A 17,461-nucleotide genomic window follows, 5' to 3' on the forward strand; every position below is an offset into this window, starting at 1 on the left:
TGGGAACTTCCATATGCCACAGGTGCAGCCCTAAAAAAAAAAAAAGAAAAAAAAAAGAATTTAGTTAAGTGAAAAGAAAACTAAAAAAATTCTGGAATAAACATTTTATTAAACATACCTTCCTATGGTATTCAATAAATCCTCACTGAATGAATGAAATATTTTTTTAAAATAGGCATTTCAAATAGATATCAAGGAACAAGGAGCTGTAGCACTTTGGGCCCTGGCAGGACAAACACTAAAACAACAAAAGTATATGGCAGAACAGATTGGATACAACTTTATAATAAACATGCTTTTGTCACCATCAGCTAAAATGCAGTATGTTGGTAAGTTATTTTTATGCATAAATCTTCACAATATAGAATAGGACATTGGAGTGTGAGATGTGTTTCTTGCTTTTCTTTGCTAGGAGGTGAAGCAGTCATAGCTCTAAGTAAGGACAGCAGGATACATCAGAATCAAATATGTGAAGGGAATGGAATTGCACCACTGGTTCGCTTACTAAGGATTAGTAAAATAGCGGAAGGCACACTTCTGAGTGTCATCAGAGCAGTGGGATCCATCTGTATTGGTTTGTAAATTTATTCTCAATTTTTAAAATAACAGTAACACACTTCTCGTTCTCTCTGTCCCTACTGTTAAGAGCCCTTAACCATATTTAATCTGTTACTATAATGTTTTAATTTCTCCAAGACCTTAATGAGTAAAAATGGTGTAATTAAGAATATCAGTCTTGCTCTTGAATTCTACTTAGAATGGGAAATGAGGATCATAAGCTATGGCTATTTTGACTTAAAGGTATCTTCTTTATATTTATTTATTTATTTAGACTTACAGGAATTTCCTTTTATTTATTTATTTATTTTTGATCTTTTTGCCTTTTCTAGGGCCGCTCCCGCGGCATATGGAGGTTCCCAGGCTAGGGGCCGAATCGGGGCTGTAGCCACCAGCCTACACCAGAGCCACAGCAACTCGGGATCCAAGCTGTGTCTGGGACCCACATGGCAACACTCACGGCAACGCTGGATCCCTAACCCACTGAACAAGGGTCAAATCTGCAACCTCATGGTTCCTAGTCGGATTTGTTAACCACTGAGCCACGACAGGAACTCCAGAATCTCCTTTTTTAAATTTGAGAAAAAAAAATTTTTTTTTCTTTCTTCTTCTTTTTTTTCTTTTTAGGGCTGCACCTGTGGAATATGGAAGTTCCCAGGCTAGAGGTCGAATTGGAACTGCAGCTGCCAGCCTATACCACAGCCACAGCAACACCAGATCCAAGCTACATCTGTGATCTATGCCATAGCTTGTGGCAATCTGGATCTTTAACCCATGGAGCAAGACCAGGGATCAAACCTGTATCCTCATGGATCCTAGTCAGATTCTTAACCCATGAGTCACTACGGGAACTCCAAGAGAAAAATATCTCTTATTTTGAATCTTAACAACTCTATGTTTTTGAAGATATAGGAGAATTTCTATGCCAAGACACCTTTTTCAATTCCAGTCTCTTTCCATAATGATTCTTTGTTAATATAGTGGCCTCTAGGTCTAGTTGTTCCTTTTTTTTTTTTTTTTTTTTTTTTGCAAAGGAATTAACATTTTGGGATATCTGAAAAATGTGGAATTGTTAGTGATTGAACTACCAAAAATTAAAAAATCTGGTTCTTTGCTGACCTGAGTGAATGTATGGGGCTGACTGTAGACTGCCTCTTTTAGACGAAAGGAAAAAAACAGACGAAAGGAAAAAAAAACAAACTTCATTTCTAGTCCACTGTATTTCCATTAAAAAAAATTCTAGCTGGAAAAAATAAGTAGGAATTGGTTCCAAGAATTTTCTTCCCTCCTTTCTTAGAAAAGCTACTTTGCCAAAATTCAGTAACTGCTTCAAGGCAATCAAGTCAGATAAGATAATGTTTTGTTGTTGTTTTAGGCAGAGTCTATGGTATAAGTTATAGTTATTTCTAAAATTCTAGTAAATGACAATGCAAATTCAAAGTGACTGATATACATGTGTGTGTATTCAATTTCTTCTCTTAGTTCAATTCAAAGCTGTCCACATTTTCCATAGGCCATAGGTTCTCTTGTAGAAGGGCAGAAAAAAATTTTGCTTTCAAACTCACCAGCTTAGACTGTTTACACACACACACACCCCTCCTGTTTCTTCCTCATATTCATGTTTTCTTCTATACTCTTAAACATACGGAGCATATTTAAAATAGCTGTTTTAACATTTTGGAACCAGTTCCAGCATGTCTGTCATTTCTGAGTCTATATTGGTTGATTTTTTTCTTGACTATGAATGTGGGGTTTCTTAAAGCTCTATTGAAATGCAATCCACATATGAGAAGATATTTAAATAAAATATGCAATAGATTAATTATATTAAAGTGTACAGTTCGATAAGTTTTGACATATGTATTCAGCTTTGACACCATCAGCACAAATAAGTGAACATAATCGTCATCTCCAAATGTCTGTGTCCCTTTGTATTCTTCCTCTTCGCACTCCATCCCTAGAAAACCACCAATCTGTATTCTATCACAATAGATTAGTTTGCATTTTCTAGAATTTTATGTGGATTGAATTACATACTTTTTTCTTGCTTCTTTCACTCAGTATAATTATTTTGATATTCATCCATATTACTGTATCAAATATCAATAAGATACTTCTCTTTCAGTGCTTAGTATTCTTCTGTATAGCGTGATGGTTAATTTTATGCCTTATGATATACATACATAACACATACATATATATATATATATCCTGCTGTTTCTCTTTCTCTGGAAAACCCTAATGTTATGGATATGATTTGTTTATCCATGTACCCACTGATGGAGATTGTTTCCTGTTTATTGCCATTATAAAACTTATGAACATCCATGTACAAGTTTGGTATAGACACGCTTTCATTTCTCTTGGGTAAATATCTAACAGTGTGACCTCTGCGTCATAGGGTAGGTGTGTTTAACTTTTTTGTTGTTGTTGTTAACTTTTAAAGAAACTGCCAGACTGTTTGTCAAAGTAGGGTTACCACTCTGCACTCTTACCAGCAGTGCATGATAGTTCCAATAGCTTCACATCCTCATCGACACTTAGTATGGTAATTTTACTGTAGTAGTGGGTGTATAGTAAATCTTACTGTGATTTTAAATAGCATTTTCCTAATGACTAAAAATGTAGAGCATCTTTTCATGTGTTTATTTTCCATTTGCATATCTTCTGTTCAAATATCTTGCCCATTTTGTTGCCTTGAATTGCAAGCATTCTTTATAAATTCCAGAGGTACAAGTATTTTGTTAGATGTACGTTTTGCATAAATTTTCTCCCAGTGTATGGTATGTTTACATTTTTGTAACAGGGTCTTTTGAAAAGCCAAAGTTTTAAGTTTGAAGGTTTTGTGTCCTCTTTAAGAACTCCCTGCTAAACTCAAGATCATAAAGGTTTTCTGTTTTCTTCTGTATTTTGATGTGTAATCCCTTTTGAATTAATTTTTGCAAATGGCTGAGATTCATTCCTTTCACATATGCCACCCCATGGTTTCAGTATCATTTACTGAAAAGATGATCTTTTCCTTCACTGAGTTAGCTAGGCATGTTTGTCAAAACTCAATTGATTAGCTATTTGTGGGTCAATTTCTTGACTTTTTATTCTGTATTATGAGCTATCTACACTCTGGTCAGTAGGAACACAAAACTATCCCTAGACATGTGTTAAGGTAAAATACTGTCAATATATTATGCTAGGACATCTTATCAGCCACACCTATAAAGATATGTTTGACTTTAACATTTCCAATATGGAAAAAAATATCCCACTGAGATGTGGATTCTTACAGGTGTCGCCCATACAAGCAATCCCATTAGTCAACAATATGTTGTAGATGAAAATGCCTTCCCAGTACTTATTCAGCTACTGAGAAATCACCCTTCTCCTAACATTAAGGTATAGAATAAGGTTTTTTTGTTGTTGTTGTTCTGATAAAGTAAAAACTAACATAGCTATGACGTTTTTAAAATAATTGGATCTTTATGTAAGCTCACAACTATAATAAAAATACTTAATCTTTTAAACAAAGTTTTAAGCAAAACAGCTACTGCAGGAGTTCCCGGCTTCTGAACCGGACTAGTATCCATGAGGATGTGGGTTCGATCCCTGGCCTTGCTCAGTGGGTCGGGGATCTGGCATTGCTGTGAGCTGTGGTGTAGGTCGCAGGTGCGGCTCACATCCAATGTTGCTGTGGCTGTGCTGTAGGCCGTCAGCTGTAGCTCCAGTGTGACCCCTAGCCTGGGAACTTCCATTATGCCATGGGTACAGCCCTAAAAACAACAAAACAAAAGAAAAAAAAGATACCTCTTCACATATACTGCAGGACCTGGTTGCTTCCCCCATGCCCTCATGTGGAACTTTGTGCTTGTATGGCACACAGAAGGATATTTTCTCAGCTGTTAAAAATTATAAGGGATATTTCTCCAGAAAAGTTAGAAATGCCACTCTCTAGTCAGACAAATTGAATTAATGGATTTTATGGCATCTCTGAATTGGTATATCCCATATAAAGATTTGTATAATGAAATATTATTTGATAAACCACGAGTGAAAAAACATTAATTTCTGAAAATCACATATTTAGGTTGAAGTGGCATTTTCCCTGGCATGCATTGTCCTAAGGAATGATCTGTTACAGAATGAATTACAAGGAAATGAAGGATTTAATTATGCTGATGTCCTTTATCTTCTTCACTCACAAGATAAGGTAATAACTTTATAGAATATTGGAGTTCATTTAAGAGAAAATTATTTTTAGATCACATCCTCAAAATTTCATCAAGTCTTTTTCATGGCAATATTTAAATGTGTTGTTTAAGAAGTGTAAAATCTCTTTGGTAGGTTGTTAGTTTCTAATGATGGAATAATGTTATTTGGTATTTTTCATAATTGTCATATTTCATCTTTGACTCATCTTTGATGAGTCTAGGCCAATTATTTTGAAATGTAGCCATTTCAATGTTTGATAAAGAGCCAAAAAACCAAATCTCTCCTGTCCTAGATGCATCAAATCTTTAATGTAGTTTTATAACCTTTCAACCCCCAGCCATTCACTTCTTAACCCCATATTCTAGAGTGGTGCTTCTGGAACTATTTGTAATGAAGTACCAGCTTTTTTTCCAGAAATTTGTTATGGGGAGATAACTTTTAAGCAACCAAACTTTAAATTTTGAAATGATTTTAGACTTTCCATAAATTCATAAAAATAGTAGAGTGTTCTGGCATATCCTTCATGTCAACCAGGAAATTAACAATACTATGAGCTAGTCTGCAAACTTCATTTACATTTTGCCAGTTTCTCACCAATGTCCTTTTCCTATTCCAGAATCCAATCCAGGATCCCACGTCTCTTTGGTCTCCTTTAATCTATGACACTCAGTCCTTTGTCTTTCATGATTTTCTGTCTTTCACGATTGTTATATTTTTGATGAATCCAGGCCAGTTATTTTGTAGAATGTCCCTCAATTTGAGTTATCTGATGTTTCTCATGGTTAAATAGAGGTTATGCCTTTTGGCAACAACACCACAGTTTTCTTCACTCACTTTACCAGTGCATCATTTCAGGAAGTACACGATGCGATATGTCTTATAATTGGCAATGTGAACTTTGTACTTGACTAAAGTGGTGTCTGCCGTATTTCTCTACTATAAAGTTACTGTACCCTTTGTAATTAAGTATTTTGAGATGAGACCCCATTGAGACTATGGAAATATTGTCTTCTGCATCCTACTTTTGCTCACCAATTTTAGCATCCACTGATGCAATAATAATTACTGTGGTATTTGCATAATGGCAATTTAAAAATTTCCCTTCTTCTTTTGACATTTATCAATTGGTATTTAACTGTAAGGATGAGCTGTTTCTTTTAAGTGCTTATTCTCAGTTTCTGTAATCCTGTTGTCAACCAGTTTACGACTATCACTGGTTCACGGGCTATACTAACCCTAGAGAAATAGAGAAACTCCCAAATTCTTTTTTTTTTTTTTTTTTTTTTTTTTTTTTGTCTTTTGTCTTTTTGTCTTTTGTTGTTGTTGCTATTTCTTGGGCCGCTCCCGCGGCATATGGAGGTTCCCAGGCTAGGGGTTGAATCGGAGCTGTAGCCACCGGCCTACGCCAGAGCCACAGCAACGCGGGATCCGAGCCGCGTCTGCAACCTACACCACAGCTCACGGCAACGCCGGATCATTAACCCACTGAGCAAGGGCAGGGACCGAACCCGCAACCTCATGGTTCCCAGTCGGATTCGTTAACCACTGTGCCACCACGGCAACTCCAAAAAAATTTTTTTTTTTTTTTTAGGGCTACCCTTGTGGCATAGGGAAGTTCCCAGGCTAGGGGTTAAATTGGAGCTGCAGCTGCTGTTCTATGCATGGGATCGGAGCCACATCTGCTATCTACGCCATAGCTTGCAGCAATGCTGAATCCTTAACCCAGTGAGTGAGGCCAGGGATTGAACCAACATCCTCTCGGACACTATGTCAGGTTCTTAGCCTGCTGAGCCACAAGAACTCCTATCTTTAAAAATTACAAAAAAATTTCTCTTCTCCCTGATATCACAACCTAACTCTCTATTTTACTCATTCAATTACATTTTGGACTTATCCGTTTCCCCCAATAGTGTCATATTTTACTCTCAGAGATAAGATGCAATGTATTTTAACAGGCAAGAATTTAAAAAACTATTACCTTAAGTAACATGATAGATGAAGTAAGTTAAAGATAATGCATGTTTCTCCTATTTCTAGGATATCTGTTTAAAAGCAGGCTATGCATTAACCCTTTTTGCCTTCAATAACCGCTTTCAACAATACTTAATGTTGGAAAGTGGAAGAATAACCATATCAATTTTTGAACCTTTTCTTGAATCGACAGTTGAAACTGAGAAGGCAATGGCAGCATTTCAGGTATAAAATTGAAGATTAAACTTCAATCAATATGTCTTTTTAGTGAAAACTGGAAAATTAGAAAAATGGATCTAGAAAAATGTATAATGATTTATAAAATTCACAGTATTTTTCACAACAGCCCCTTCCACTTCATATAAACTCCATCATCTGTGAGGATTTCTTCATTTATATAGAATTTTACAAGTTACAAGGCACTCTTGACTTTATACTTCATCTGATGCTTTATAACAACACTATCAGGTTGATAGGCATATAGTATTATTTTCATCCCCCCCCTCCACCCATTTCACAAGGAGATAGTAGAGAACCATGGTAGTTAGGGTCCAAGACAAGTTTTCCAACTGCAAATCTTTAGCTGATCACCTAATTCTTCAACCATATGGACAACTAAATGTATATGGATTCATCTTGGTCTTATTCACTGTTCGTTTTCTGTCCTATAACCTTTAGTATTTTCTATGAACCCACACTTCAAGAATGCAAAAGTTGCAAAATTGTAGAAAGAATAACATGGCTCACGATGGTCACTGCAGTGATTAGATAGGGATATGTACTCTAGCTCCTCCCTGTACCACTTGTGTCTCTTCTACTGAATTGTACCACTGTACTTCTTTTACCTTCCTCATGAGTAAATGCTTAGTTACAGAAGCTGAGTAGAAAAAGTTCAATGATTCTATGCTTTTTTGTTTTCAGATTATTATATTAGCTAAAGTCATTATAGATGTGGACCACATTACTCTGACTGCAAGAGGTATTACTATTTTAGTTGATAGTCTATATTCGGATCATTCCACTACTATTGCCTTGACAGGTAAGAAATAACTAGAAGCTCATCTTATCCACATAAAACTATTTTCAAAAAGAATTTTTTTTTGTAATCTGAGCAATAATAATAAGCCTGATACTCCATCACATAGTTTGAAGAATGAACTCACATAAGTCTACATAGAACAATGAAAGTCTTCACTGCACCCCCAAATAGAAGCTGACTTCCTAATCACTTTTTTGAACCCCTAATTATTTTTTCTGGAATTTAAAATGAGAATTCAACTATGAGCCACCAACAACAAAATTTACACAGTAATTTATAATAATATGGGCAGATTTATACTGATTACCTGTCTGGTTTCTTCTTGACTAATTGTGTATATGTGGCTAACATTTATGAGTTCTCTATGTTGCTATGCACTATAGCAAAGCAAAATGGACCAAGAGAGTTCCTGACATACTTAGCGCTAATTTTGTAACTATATCTACTTCAGACCCAATTCTCCAAATGATCAATATGTTAGTTCACTTGATCTGTCATACTCAACAAACATAAAACAGTATTAAAGTGACAGCCATAGGAGTAACAACCACCAAAAAGAAAAAAAGCTTTTTTTTTTTTGGCTTTTCTAGGGCTGTACCTGCAGCATATGGAGGTTCCCAGGCCGAGGGTAGAATCGGAGCTGTAGCCACCAGCCTACACCACAGCAACGTGGAACCTGAGCTGCGTCTGCAACCTACACCACAGCTCATGGCAATGCTGGATCCCCAACCCACTGAGCGAGGCCAGGGATTGAACTCACAACCTCATGGTTCCTAGTCAGATTTGTTAACCACTGAGCCATGACGGGAACTCCTGTTTTTTAATTGAAATGGATTACTGAACACAGCAAAGGAAACTATACTTGCTGCCCCAGAATTATATTTTTATAGAGTATATCTACTTGGCATAGAAGGTAAATTCAAGCAAACAATAACTTTCTGATGAAAAGCAGCTAGGAAAAAACATGTTTAAAAGAAGTTATTAAATATATATTTTATATCTAAATAGTACTTTATTCAACGTCATAGTAATTCTTTGACTCTGAAACAAACAATTGTAGTGGCTCAAATTTTATTCCACAAACTCTTTTGTGTAAGAAATGTCATAGTATACATGACATTATATTAAATTCCCCAGGCTGGTAGAAATTCAATCTCAAAAACTACTGGGCTTTCTCTGCATTCCCCCATCACAGTCACTTGCACCTCTAGTGTCATATGCATGTCGGGAGTATCTCAAGAAAAGCCGAATATTTAGTTCTCAGATATAATGTAAAATAAATGCTATGTTTAATTTCCAAATTGATACAATTTCCAGAAGAGGGTCCAAAAGCACAGAAATTTTGCGGAGACTGAGATTTCTGTTTCCAAGAGTCTGGTTTTCCTACATGCACGGCTTAGCCTTTCTTCAAAGCTCCTGCTCCTATTACCTATTTCAGTCTTAGATTCTCTGCCCTTCCCCATTTGTTCCCAATTTCTTACTCCCTCTCTTTAAAGACACCTCTCTCCCTTCCCCCTAGCTTAATGCCTCCTATAAACTCAGGCTTTTGAAAGTATTAAGCCTGAAAGAAAGGTTAGCTTTAGACAATTTTTGCTCTGGGCATCCAACTAAGTCCTCCTCATCCTGAAACACAAATACAAAGGCCTTCCTGGCTTTTCATGGAGGCTGGACAAAAGTACAAGGAGAACAAAAACTCAGCTAATACCTCACTAAAGTAAGCACTGACAAATGTAAAAATATATTTACATCTTAAATTCTGTTACACTTATTCGAACACAGCAACAATATTGTGAAAGAATATTCCATGAAACGCTAAAAAGAAAAAAATGAGTTCAAATGAAGCAATTTTAAGTTAATAGCTGCACATTTATTTAATTATGAGATCACTTTATTACTTCAATCCCCAGACATTTCTTATGGTAAGAACTTCAATGATCTTAAACTTCAGTGTGCAATACATTGCTTGATTTAAAAATACCACTAAGCTCTTAACTCAAAGCCACTTGAATCGCAAAAAGGACATTAACTTTTCTTAAAATAGTTCAAACATTATGTTCATAGTCATTAAAAAAAAAAAAAGAACCTAAAACTTCAAAACCAAATATATTCTGAAGCCAAGAGGAAGAAACTCTAATTTTTCAAAATTTTGCACTCTTAAACTTTTATACTTTTTTTGTGACAGAAAGCCAAACCATAATTTTGGGGAAAGTTTATTCTACATTTAAAATACACATGCTTTTTTTCAGCAATTCTTCATTAAGAGAGATATCTTTATGACTTTAATCTCAAAACTGTAATATATGACAATGTATCAGTTTATAATAATTAAATAACAGGCTTTTTTCCCTCTTGTTTAATTTATAGGGAATTTAATAGCTAGCCTGGCTCATTCTAGAGCTGGTATTCCAGAAGCATTTACCACATTAGGCACAATCCAACGGCTCTGCTATCATTTGTACTCAGGACAAGAAGAGGTAAAAAAAAAAAAAAAAGAAAAAAGAAAAAAAAGCAATTCTAAAGTAGATTATTTTAAAAATATAATTTGCCTCTCTCACTTCTGTGGGCTAATTTCCCCATAGGTTGAGTGTTATATAATACTTCACATTACTAACTCACAATCTGATGATTTTTCTAGTACTGCATCTACCATCCATAATTCTGGTTCCCACAAAACATACACATTTGTTTTAACTTCAATATTAAAGATTCAATCTACAAATAAGTACATGGATGATATACAAATTTATAATTATTTATAAAGTATCTTAAATTTTATAATTAAAATCACTAATCAATGAAAGAAAAATGCACTGGAAAGTTTTCCTTACCTGTCAGCAGGATTAGAGTGAGGGTGCATGAAGACCAGGCTGGCCATAGCAGTGTTTTGTTTCCAAGTGTTCCCTTTGCTTTTCCCTCAGGGTCTAAGGCAGTATTTTTCCAACTTTAGGGTACACTGGAATCACCTGGAAGACCTGTTACACCACAGATCGCCGGGCTCCATTCCCAGAGTTTCTGATCTATTACATCTGGCATAGGCCCTAGAATTTGCATTTCTAACAAGTTCCCAGAAGCTGAGGCTGCTGGTCCAGAACCACTGTTGAAGGTGTAGAAGATAGATGGGCATATACAGCAGTCCAGGGCCAATGTAAACAAAAATATGTCAACCCTCTGGAACCCTGTATGGGCCTGGTTTACATTCATTTTTTGGACATTTCTTATGCCACCATGAACAGATTTTCCTAAGAACTGCCCAGGAATATACATTTATTACATGAATAACCTAATTACTTTGGAGTCAAAGGCGGAGACAGTATTTCCTTCTAAGAAAGAATTACTTTTTCTGGAGTCCATGACCTGATACTTGTGCTTGTTTCTTTGGTTTTGCCCATGGAAAGTTGAGTTGATTTCCTGAGTGGCATATTTTGAACTTACTTTTCTGCTATAGTCTTTTATCTAGTTTCCTACATTACAATCACCTGTGCAGTTTTGAAAAATCCCAAAGTTCAGTTCAATGCACCCCCAAATAATTAAATCAGTTCTTAGGGGGTGGAATCAGACATAATTTTCATAGCTATCCATGTGATTCCAATGCACAATGAAGACTGAGACCTACTGTTTTAGTTCATACTCAGTGGTTCTTAGGCTGCCCATTCAAATCACCTGTGGCATTTTGTTTATTTTTTTACGGCTGCCCCTGCAGCATATGGAAGTTCCCAAGCTAGGGGTCAAATTGGAGCTGCAGCTGCTGGCCTACACCACAGCCACAGTAATGCAGGATCTGAGCCACATTTGTGACCTACACTGCAGCTTGTGGCAATGCTGGATCCTTAACCCAGTGAGTGAGACCAGGGATTGAACCCACATCCTCATGTACACCATCTCCTGAGCCACAGTAAGAACTCCATCCTGTCACTTTAAAATAATACAAAATGCCAGATTCTACTAGGAAAGTCTTATATAGTCGGTGGGCTTTTTTTTTTTTTTTTTAATTGGTGATTCTAAAATGCAGTCAGGGAATTCTCCTGTGGTGCAGTGGGTTAAGGGTCCGACGTTGTCACTGCTGTGGCGCTGGTTCAATCCCTGGCCCAGGAATTCCCAGATGCCGCAGGTGCAGCCAAAAGAAAAAAAATGCAGTTAGGACCAAGAACAACTAGAAATCAATGACAATTGACAGCCCTCTCTAAAAATATGGCTGCTATGCTTCCACCTACAGACTGCCATTGGGTGACAGAGATATTTGCTATACATAGCTAGAGACCTTCCTATGAAATATTTAATAAGAGCACTGGGTTAGGTATTTTAAGAACAAAGCTCAATGGTTAAGGAGAAATTGTTTCTTCGCATTTAGGTTCGCATGGCTTGCTCCAGTGCTCTTGGCTACTTAACTTACAACGCAAATGCTTTCCGCATCTTATTAAAGGAATGCAGAAATAAGCCTAATCAGTTCCTTCGTATAACAAACAATATCAGCAGAGATGCAAGTATAAACCCAATGTTTTTAAAGGAATTTCAAATGCAACAAAGAGTGGGACTTCCTTCTTTAAGGTATTGTCTCTATATATCTGAAATTGCAGCAGTAGATTTTTTTAAAATTTTTTGCCACACCTGCAGCATGCAGAAGTTCCTGGGCCAGGCTTCAAATCCATGCCACAGCAGTGACTTGAACCACAGCAGTGACAATGCTGGTTCCAAAACCCATCAGGCCACCAGGGAACTCCTCAAATTATTATTATCATTTTGCTTCTTAGGGCCACACCTGTGGCATATGGAAGTTCCCAGGCTAGAGGTTGAATCGGAGCTGTAGCTGCTGGCCTAAGCTACAGCCACAGCAACGCAGGATCCGAGCCATGTCTGCAACCTACACCACAGCTCAGAGTAGTGCCAGATCCTTAACCCATTGAGTGAGGCCAGGGATTGAACCCACATCCTCGTGCATACTAATCGGATTCATTTCCGCTGCGCCACAACAGGAACTTTGGAACTGCTGAAATTATTGATAGAGGAATTTTTAAGGAAGTTTGAGAATAAACAAGAGGAAGTATCCTTGATATAAATACATGCATTGTACAACAAAGAATAAACTTCATTGTAAATGTCCATTGCCGGAGTTCCTATTGTGGCTTAGCAGAAACGAATCTGACTAGCATCCATGAGGATGCAGGTGCGATCCCTAGCCTCACTCAGTGGTTAAAGATCTGGCGTTGCCATGAGCTGTGGAGTGGGTGGCAGACGCAGCTCGGATCTGGCATTGCTGTGGCATAGGCCGTCAGCTACAACTCCAATTTGACCCCTAGCCTGGGAACTTCCATATGCTGCAAGTGTGATCCTAAAAAGAGAAAAAAAAAAGTCCATTGCCAAAGTCTGTTTTAATTCCAACCTAATGACAGAATTGTGAGTGCAGATAAGGATATAACCAGATCCTGGGGATCCTATCTGGCCAGAATTATTCAGAAAGGTTTTTGGAAGATTGGTTGCCTTCAGGTCTGATCCAAGAAACCACTTTTTTGCAGATTAGGGTACATTTCAGAACTCTGCGACAAACAGAAATGCCACTATGACCTTGGCATCAAATGGGACTCTCAGACTTGATCCAAAATGAGGCCATATTCCCACAGCATAAACAGGGCTAAATCAGACCCAGTGGTTGAAGCAATGGTAAAATTTGCCAGGCATTTATTCAGAGAATTTTGCCTCAGTGTTGTAGTTCCAACATAAACTTAAGTTCCTGAAAAAAGAGAGAATCACCTTACGAAGGGCATATTTTCTCTTCTTCCATACTGTATCTGAATTACAAGTCTCTGCAGATAGTGCTACTTATACATAGGAAACAGAATTACTCAAGATATATTATTAACTCTACCATAATACAAGAGAATATGGAGGTCCCATTGTGCCTCAGTGGTAACGAACCCGACTAGTATCCATGAGGGTATGGGTTCAATCCCTGGCCTTGCCCAGTGGATTAAGGATCTGGTGTTGCCAGGAGGTGTGGTGCAGGTTGCAGACATGGCTTGGATCTGGCATTGCTGTGGCTGTGGTGCAGGCTGGCAGCTGTAGCTCCAATTCGACCCCTAGCCAGAACTTCCATATGCCATGAGTGTGGTTGAAAAAAGCAAATAAATAAAAAAATAAATAAAAATGAGTGTATCTTCAGAGTCACTTTAATTACAATTTTTTGAAAAACTGAAAACCCCAAACAGATTATCTAATTTTAAATAACAAACCAGGGAAAACTAAATTACAATTACTGTAATTGACAATGTTAAAAATAACATTTACTGTCCAAAAAAATTAATTTAGGATAAATAATGGAAGTATTGTTGTATTCAGTCACTCCCACAGCTAGCCCTTACGGCAACTTTTTGGGAATTGGAAAAAGGTATCCCTTTCAGGACACTTTACTGCCATCTGCTGGAAAAGGGTTGTAGTAACCATATAAATCTACAATGACTGAAGTGAATGATACCCCCTGGAGTTGTGAATACGCAACTTTCAGGCTTATAAGCAGTAACAAGTGGTTAATAAACTTATAGGAATGGCTATCAAGTGAGGGGGAACTGGTAACCAAATAGCAATTACTTCCATAACTAATAATGCCATGTATTCTCATTAGAGCCTTTAATTCTCATAGCAATCCTATAAAGGAATTTGGTTTAAGTGAAACGATGGGAAATGCACTAAAAGATAATAAAGTTCCACAAAATATTCCCTAATACCAATACTGGAAACAGAAAGTAGATCAATGGGGGTTGGGATCATGAAAGCATTGTTTTGGAGTAAATACTACTTCTCCATTCCCACACCCCCACTTAACGCCAAGAATGGCAGATTATAAGAGCCCTTGAATGTGTAAATTTTTTAGTATGTAGAGAGAGATAATTTTAATGTTAATTGACCCTGCATGAATATAATCTGAGTCTAACACTAACTAGTTTCATGTTACCCTACAGACATGAAGTTGGGATATAAACATATTGGAGCCTGTGCCTCACTATTAAAGTTGACAATAGGAGAATGTTCCTCATCATTAACCTGGAACATATTTGTAAAAAGCAGTTTTAATATTTTAACTTTAATTAAGACTACATTTTATTACCAGGGAAATTTGGTAATATATTTATAAGTTACATGTACAGAATGATTAATAATACTTGTTTTACAGTCACACACATTATATTAACTTAGGTATACCTTGTTATTCTTTGGCTTGAAACACTTCATTGGTATCCCATTACTTTGAAAATAAAGTTCAAAATTTCTCTTATTCTTTATACATAAGATGACCTGATATATTCTCCAAACCTTATCTCCCACCATGTCTCCAGATATCTTTAATTTAATCACATCAGACTACTTAGTGTCTTTTGAACAGGCCGTGCTGTTTTATAGTGCAGTTATCATATCCTAGTCCCTCTGTCTGGAATACCCTCCCCCTGCCTCATCACACTGAAGACCTAGTTTCTTCAAAATAGATGAAGTGTCTCTTCTTCTGTGAAGCTTTCCCTGGTCACTTCAAGCAGATTTAATCTTCCAGATGTTCCGGGTGATAAGTGAGTAAATGATACACCACAAAATACCTACAGGTAACATTCATACTTAGTATAGGTAACATGTATGAATCAGACCACTAGGCACTGAACATGACAGCTGGGTATACAAAGTCTTTAAATATTTCTAGTTTTGTGATAAAAATGTTTTCATTTTAGTCTGGAGAGAAATGGAGGACCATCCATAATTCCTGTCTTTAAAAAAGGTAAATGATTTTCCTTTTATCTCTAAGATACCTTCTGGCCATGACATTTTTTAATTGTTTAATTACTAAGAATTCAAAATGTAGAGGCTACCAAAAAGAAAAGTACTTGTAAACTTTTGGTTTTCTAATTCCACATACCTAAAATACCTTCCCATTTACAAGCCCAAGTTAATCATTTCTTTTAAAGGCTGTCTCTACTAATGTCACTAGACAGAAATCCCTCTCTTCCTTTGCTTTTTCTCACAAGTCATGCATAGAAATAAGTCATTACTGAAATAACATATAAGTGACTTAATTATGATCCTGCTGTTTTTCTGTTTCATGTATGACTTGTCTATCTTAAAAGTTCTTGGGACAGAGACCACATTCTTTCTATTGTTACTATGTACAGTTTTATACAGAGTTGGCAGATGATGGCTGAGTGGCCTAGGCCTGCAAGATCAGGGTCCAGATCTTTTGTTACTCATCAATTCCTATTAGACATATAATAGGGAAAATAAATTACTTACTGATTTTATGTATATGCTTAGCGCTGGTTCATGTGTGCTAAGTGTAGGACCAAAATCAGTCTCACTTGGTATCTTACTGTAAAAAGCAAAGATAGAACCTTCCAAAGTCAAGAATCAGTTTGCTGGAGTCACAAATGGAAAGAAAGAATAGGAAAAGAAAAGCATAGGAAAGAACTTCATTTATTCAGGAAGTATCTGAGGAAAGCTAGGTATGTGTGGGAGGCCATATTTCTGAATATCATGACTAGAAGAATGTCTGGGTTTTGTATAGCCTCTTTGGTGTAAGAGTAGCTTACATAAAAAAATAAAACCAGTCCCATTATTTCTTCACTTTAATACTGGCTTCTGAATAACAATGTGTACCAGTAATGAATGGTCTGATAAGGTTTTCACAGGTTTGTTGTAACATAAGAAAAAATAAGGACAACCAAGTTTCTAATAAAGTTAATTTCATTCAAAGTAAAGTCCTCCATTTTGAGATAATGTCTTTTATACTTTCTTTTGATGTTAAAACATCCCTTCCTTTACAAAATGAGGTTTAAAGTAATCGGCATTTGTTCTTTCATGAGTTCCAACCTGGTGTAATAAAAAATTGGCAACCAGGAGTTCCCACTGTGGTATAGTGGGTAAAGACTCCAGTGATGCCACAGCTGTGGCATAGATTGCAGCTAGAGCTTGGAGTCAATTCCTGGCCTGGGAACTTCTATATGCTGTAGATACGGCCATTAAAAAAAAAAAGTTGGCAACTATATATTGATCCCCATAAAATTTTGCACTCTAACATCTACGCCTGGAAGCTACTTACCTATTCTCAGTATGTTTTAGTGATGTGAAGAAAACAGAACTATGCATAGAGCTCTTAGGCTTAAGAAAGAGACATTTATTGTGGCTCTCTAATTTTTAGGGAAAGAGCACCGAAGAAAATTAAAACCCAAAATTCAACCAAGAGATTCTTTGACTTCCATACCTCCTGTAACTAACTTCATGGGACTCTTCAAAACAACAAAAAAGACCACTGTTTCTCATAATGTTTTTTCCTTTTCATCTGCAATTTCATCAGACATCATAAATGTATCAAGACCAAGAATAGTGCTTTTAAGCCAACTTGGGAAACATGTACAGAATGCTAATTCGGAGCCTGCAGAAGGCTAATAAAAGCATTTCAGTGAGAAAAAGATTCCTGAGCAATCTTTTAAAATTTTTTATTTTTAATTGTGGTAAAATATACATAATGGAGTAATCTTTTTGAATGAAGTTCTTGATACTGATACTTAGATTTTCCTTAGCATGTCTACAGGAATTTAACATCAAGCCAGAGTTACGGTTTCAAAAAATAAGTAGAATTTTCTATAATAGAGTGCCTGTACTTAAAACTATTAAAACATAGCAACTGACACAAGTGGCATAATTAGTATATATATATATTAA

General features: G+C 36.5%; 1 protein-coding gene and 1 long non-coding RNA gene across 4 annotated transcripts in view; one reads left to right on the plus strand and one right to left on the minus strand.

Moving 5' to 3' along the window:
* The window catches only part of LOC146396043 (uncharacterized), a 152,683-nt gene extending 141,907 nt beyond the window's left edge, over positions 1–10,776 (minus strand). Inside the window, exon 1 of the long non-coding RNA XR_014829393.1 lies at positions 10,600–10,776. This is a non-coding gene — a long non-coding RNA (uncharacterized LOC146396043). The remainder of the gene's footprint in view (positions 1–10,599) is intronic.
* The window catches only part of ANKAR (ankyrin and armadillo repeat containing), a 60,558-nt gene extending 43,350 nt beyond the window's left edge, over positions 1–17,208 (plus strand). For 2 of the 3 annotated variants that reach the window (XM_084999200.1, XM_084999201.1), the window contains exons 15-24: positions 176–329; positions 413–574; positions 3,842–3,948; positions 4,637–4,759; positions 6,799–6,957; positions 7,654–7,771; positions 10,136–10,245; positions 12,120–12,316; positions 15,478–15,524; positions 16,938–17,208. In XM_084999200.1, the coding sequence (XP_084855326.1) occupies positions 176–329; positions 413–574; positions 3,842–3,948; positions 4,637–4,759; positions 6,799–6,957; positions 7,654–7,771; positions 10,136–10,245; positions 12,120–12,316; positions 15,478–15,524; positions 16,938–17,185 (1,425 nt within the window). In that variant the 3' untranslated portion in view covers positions 17,186–17,208. The remainder of the gene's footprint in view (positions 1–175; positions 330–412; positions 575–3,841; positions 3,949–4,636; positions 4,760–6,798; positions 6,958–7,653; positions 7,772–10,135; positions 10,246–12,119; positions 12,317–15,477; positions 15,525–16,937) is intronic. The other variant, XR_014829382.1, reaches the window with a different exon arrangement.
* The last annotated feature ends 253 nt before the right edge of the window (positions 17,209–17,461 follow it).

The sequence above is a fragment of the Sus scrofa genome, chromosome 15, assembly GCF_054392235.1.
Source record: "Sus scrofa isolate SSC_HxYL_T2T_F1_AM1 chromosome 15, Sscrofa_HxYL_maternal_Yorkshire_Landrace_v2.0, whole genome shotgun sequence".
Taxonomy (NCBI): domain Eukaryota; kingdom Metazoa; phylum Chordata; class Mammalia; order Artiodactyla; family Suidae; genus Sus; species Sus scrofa.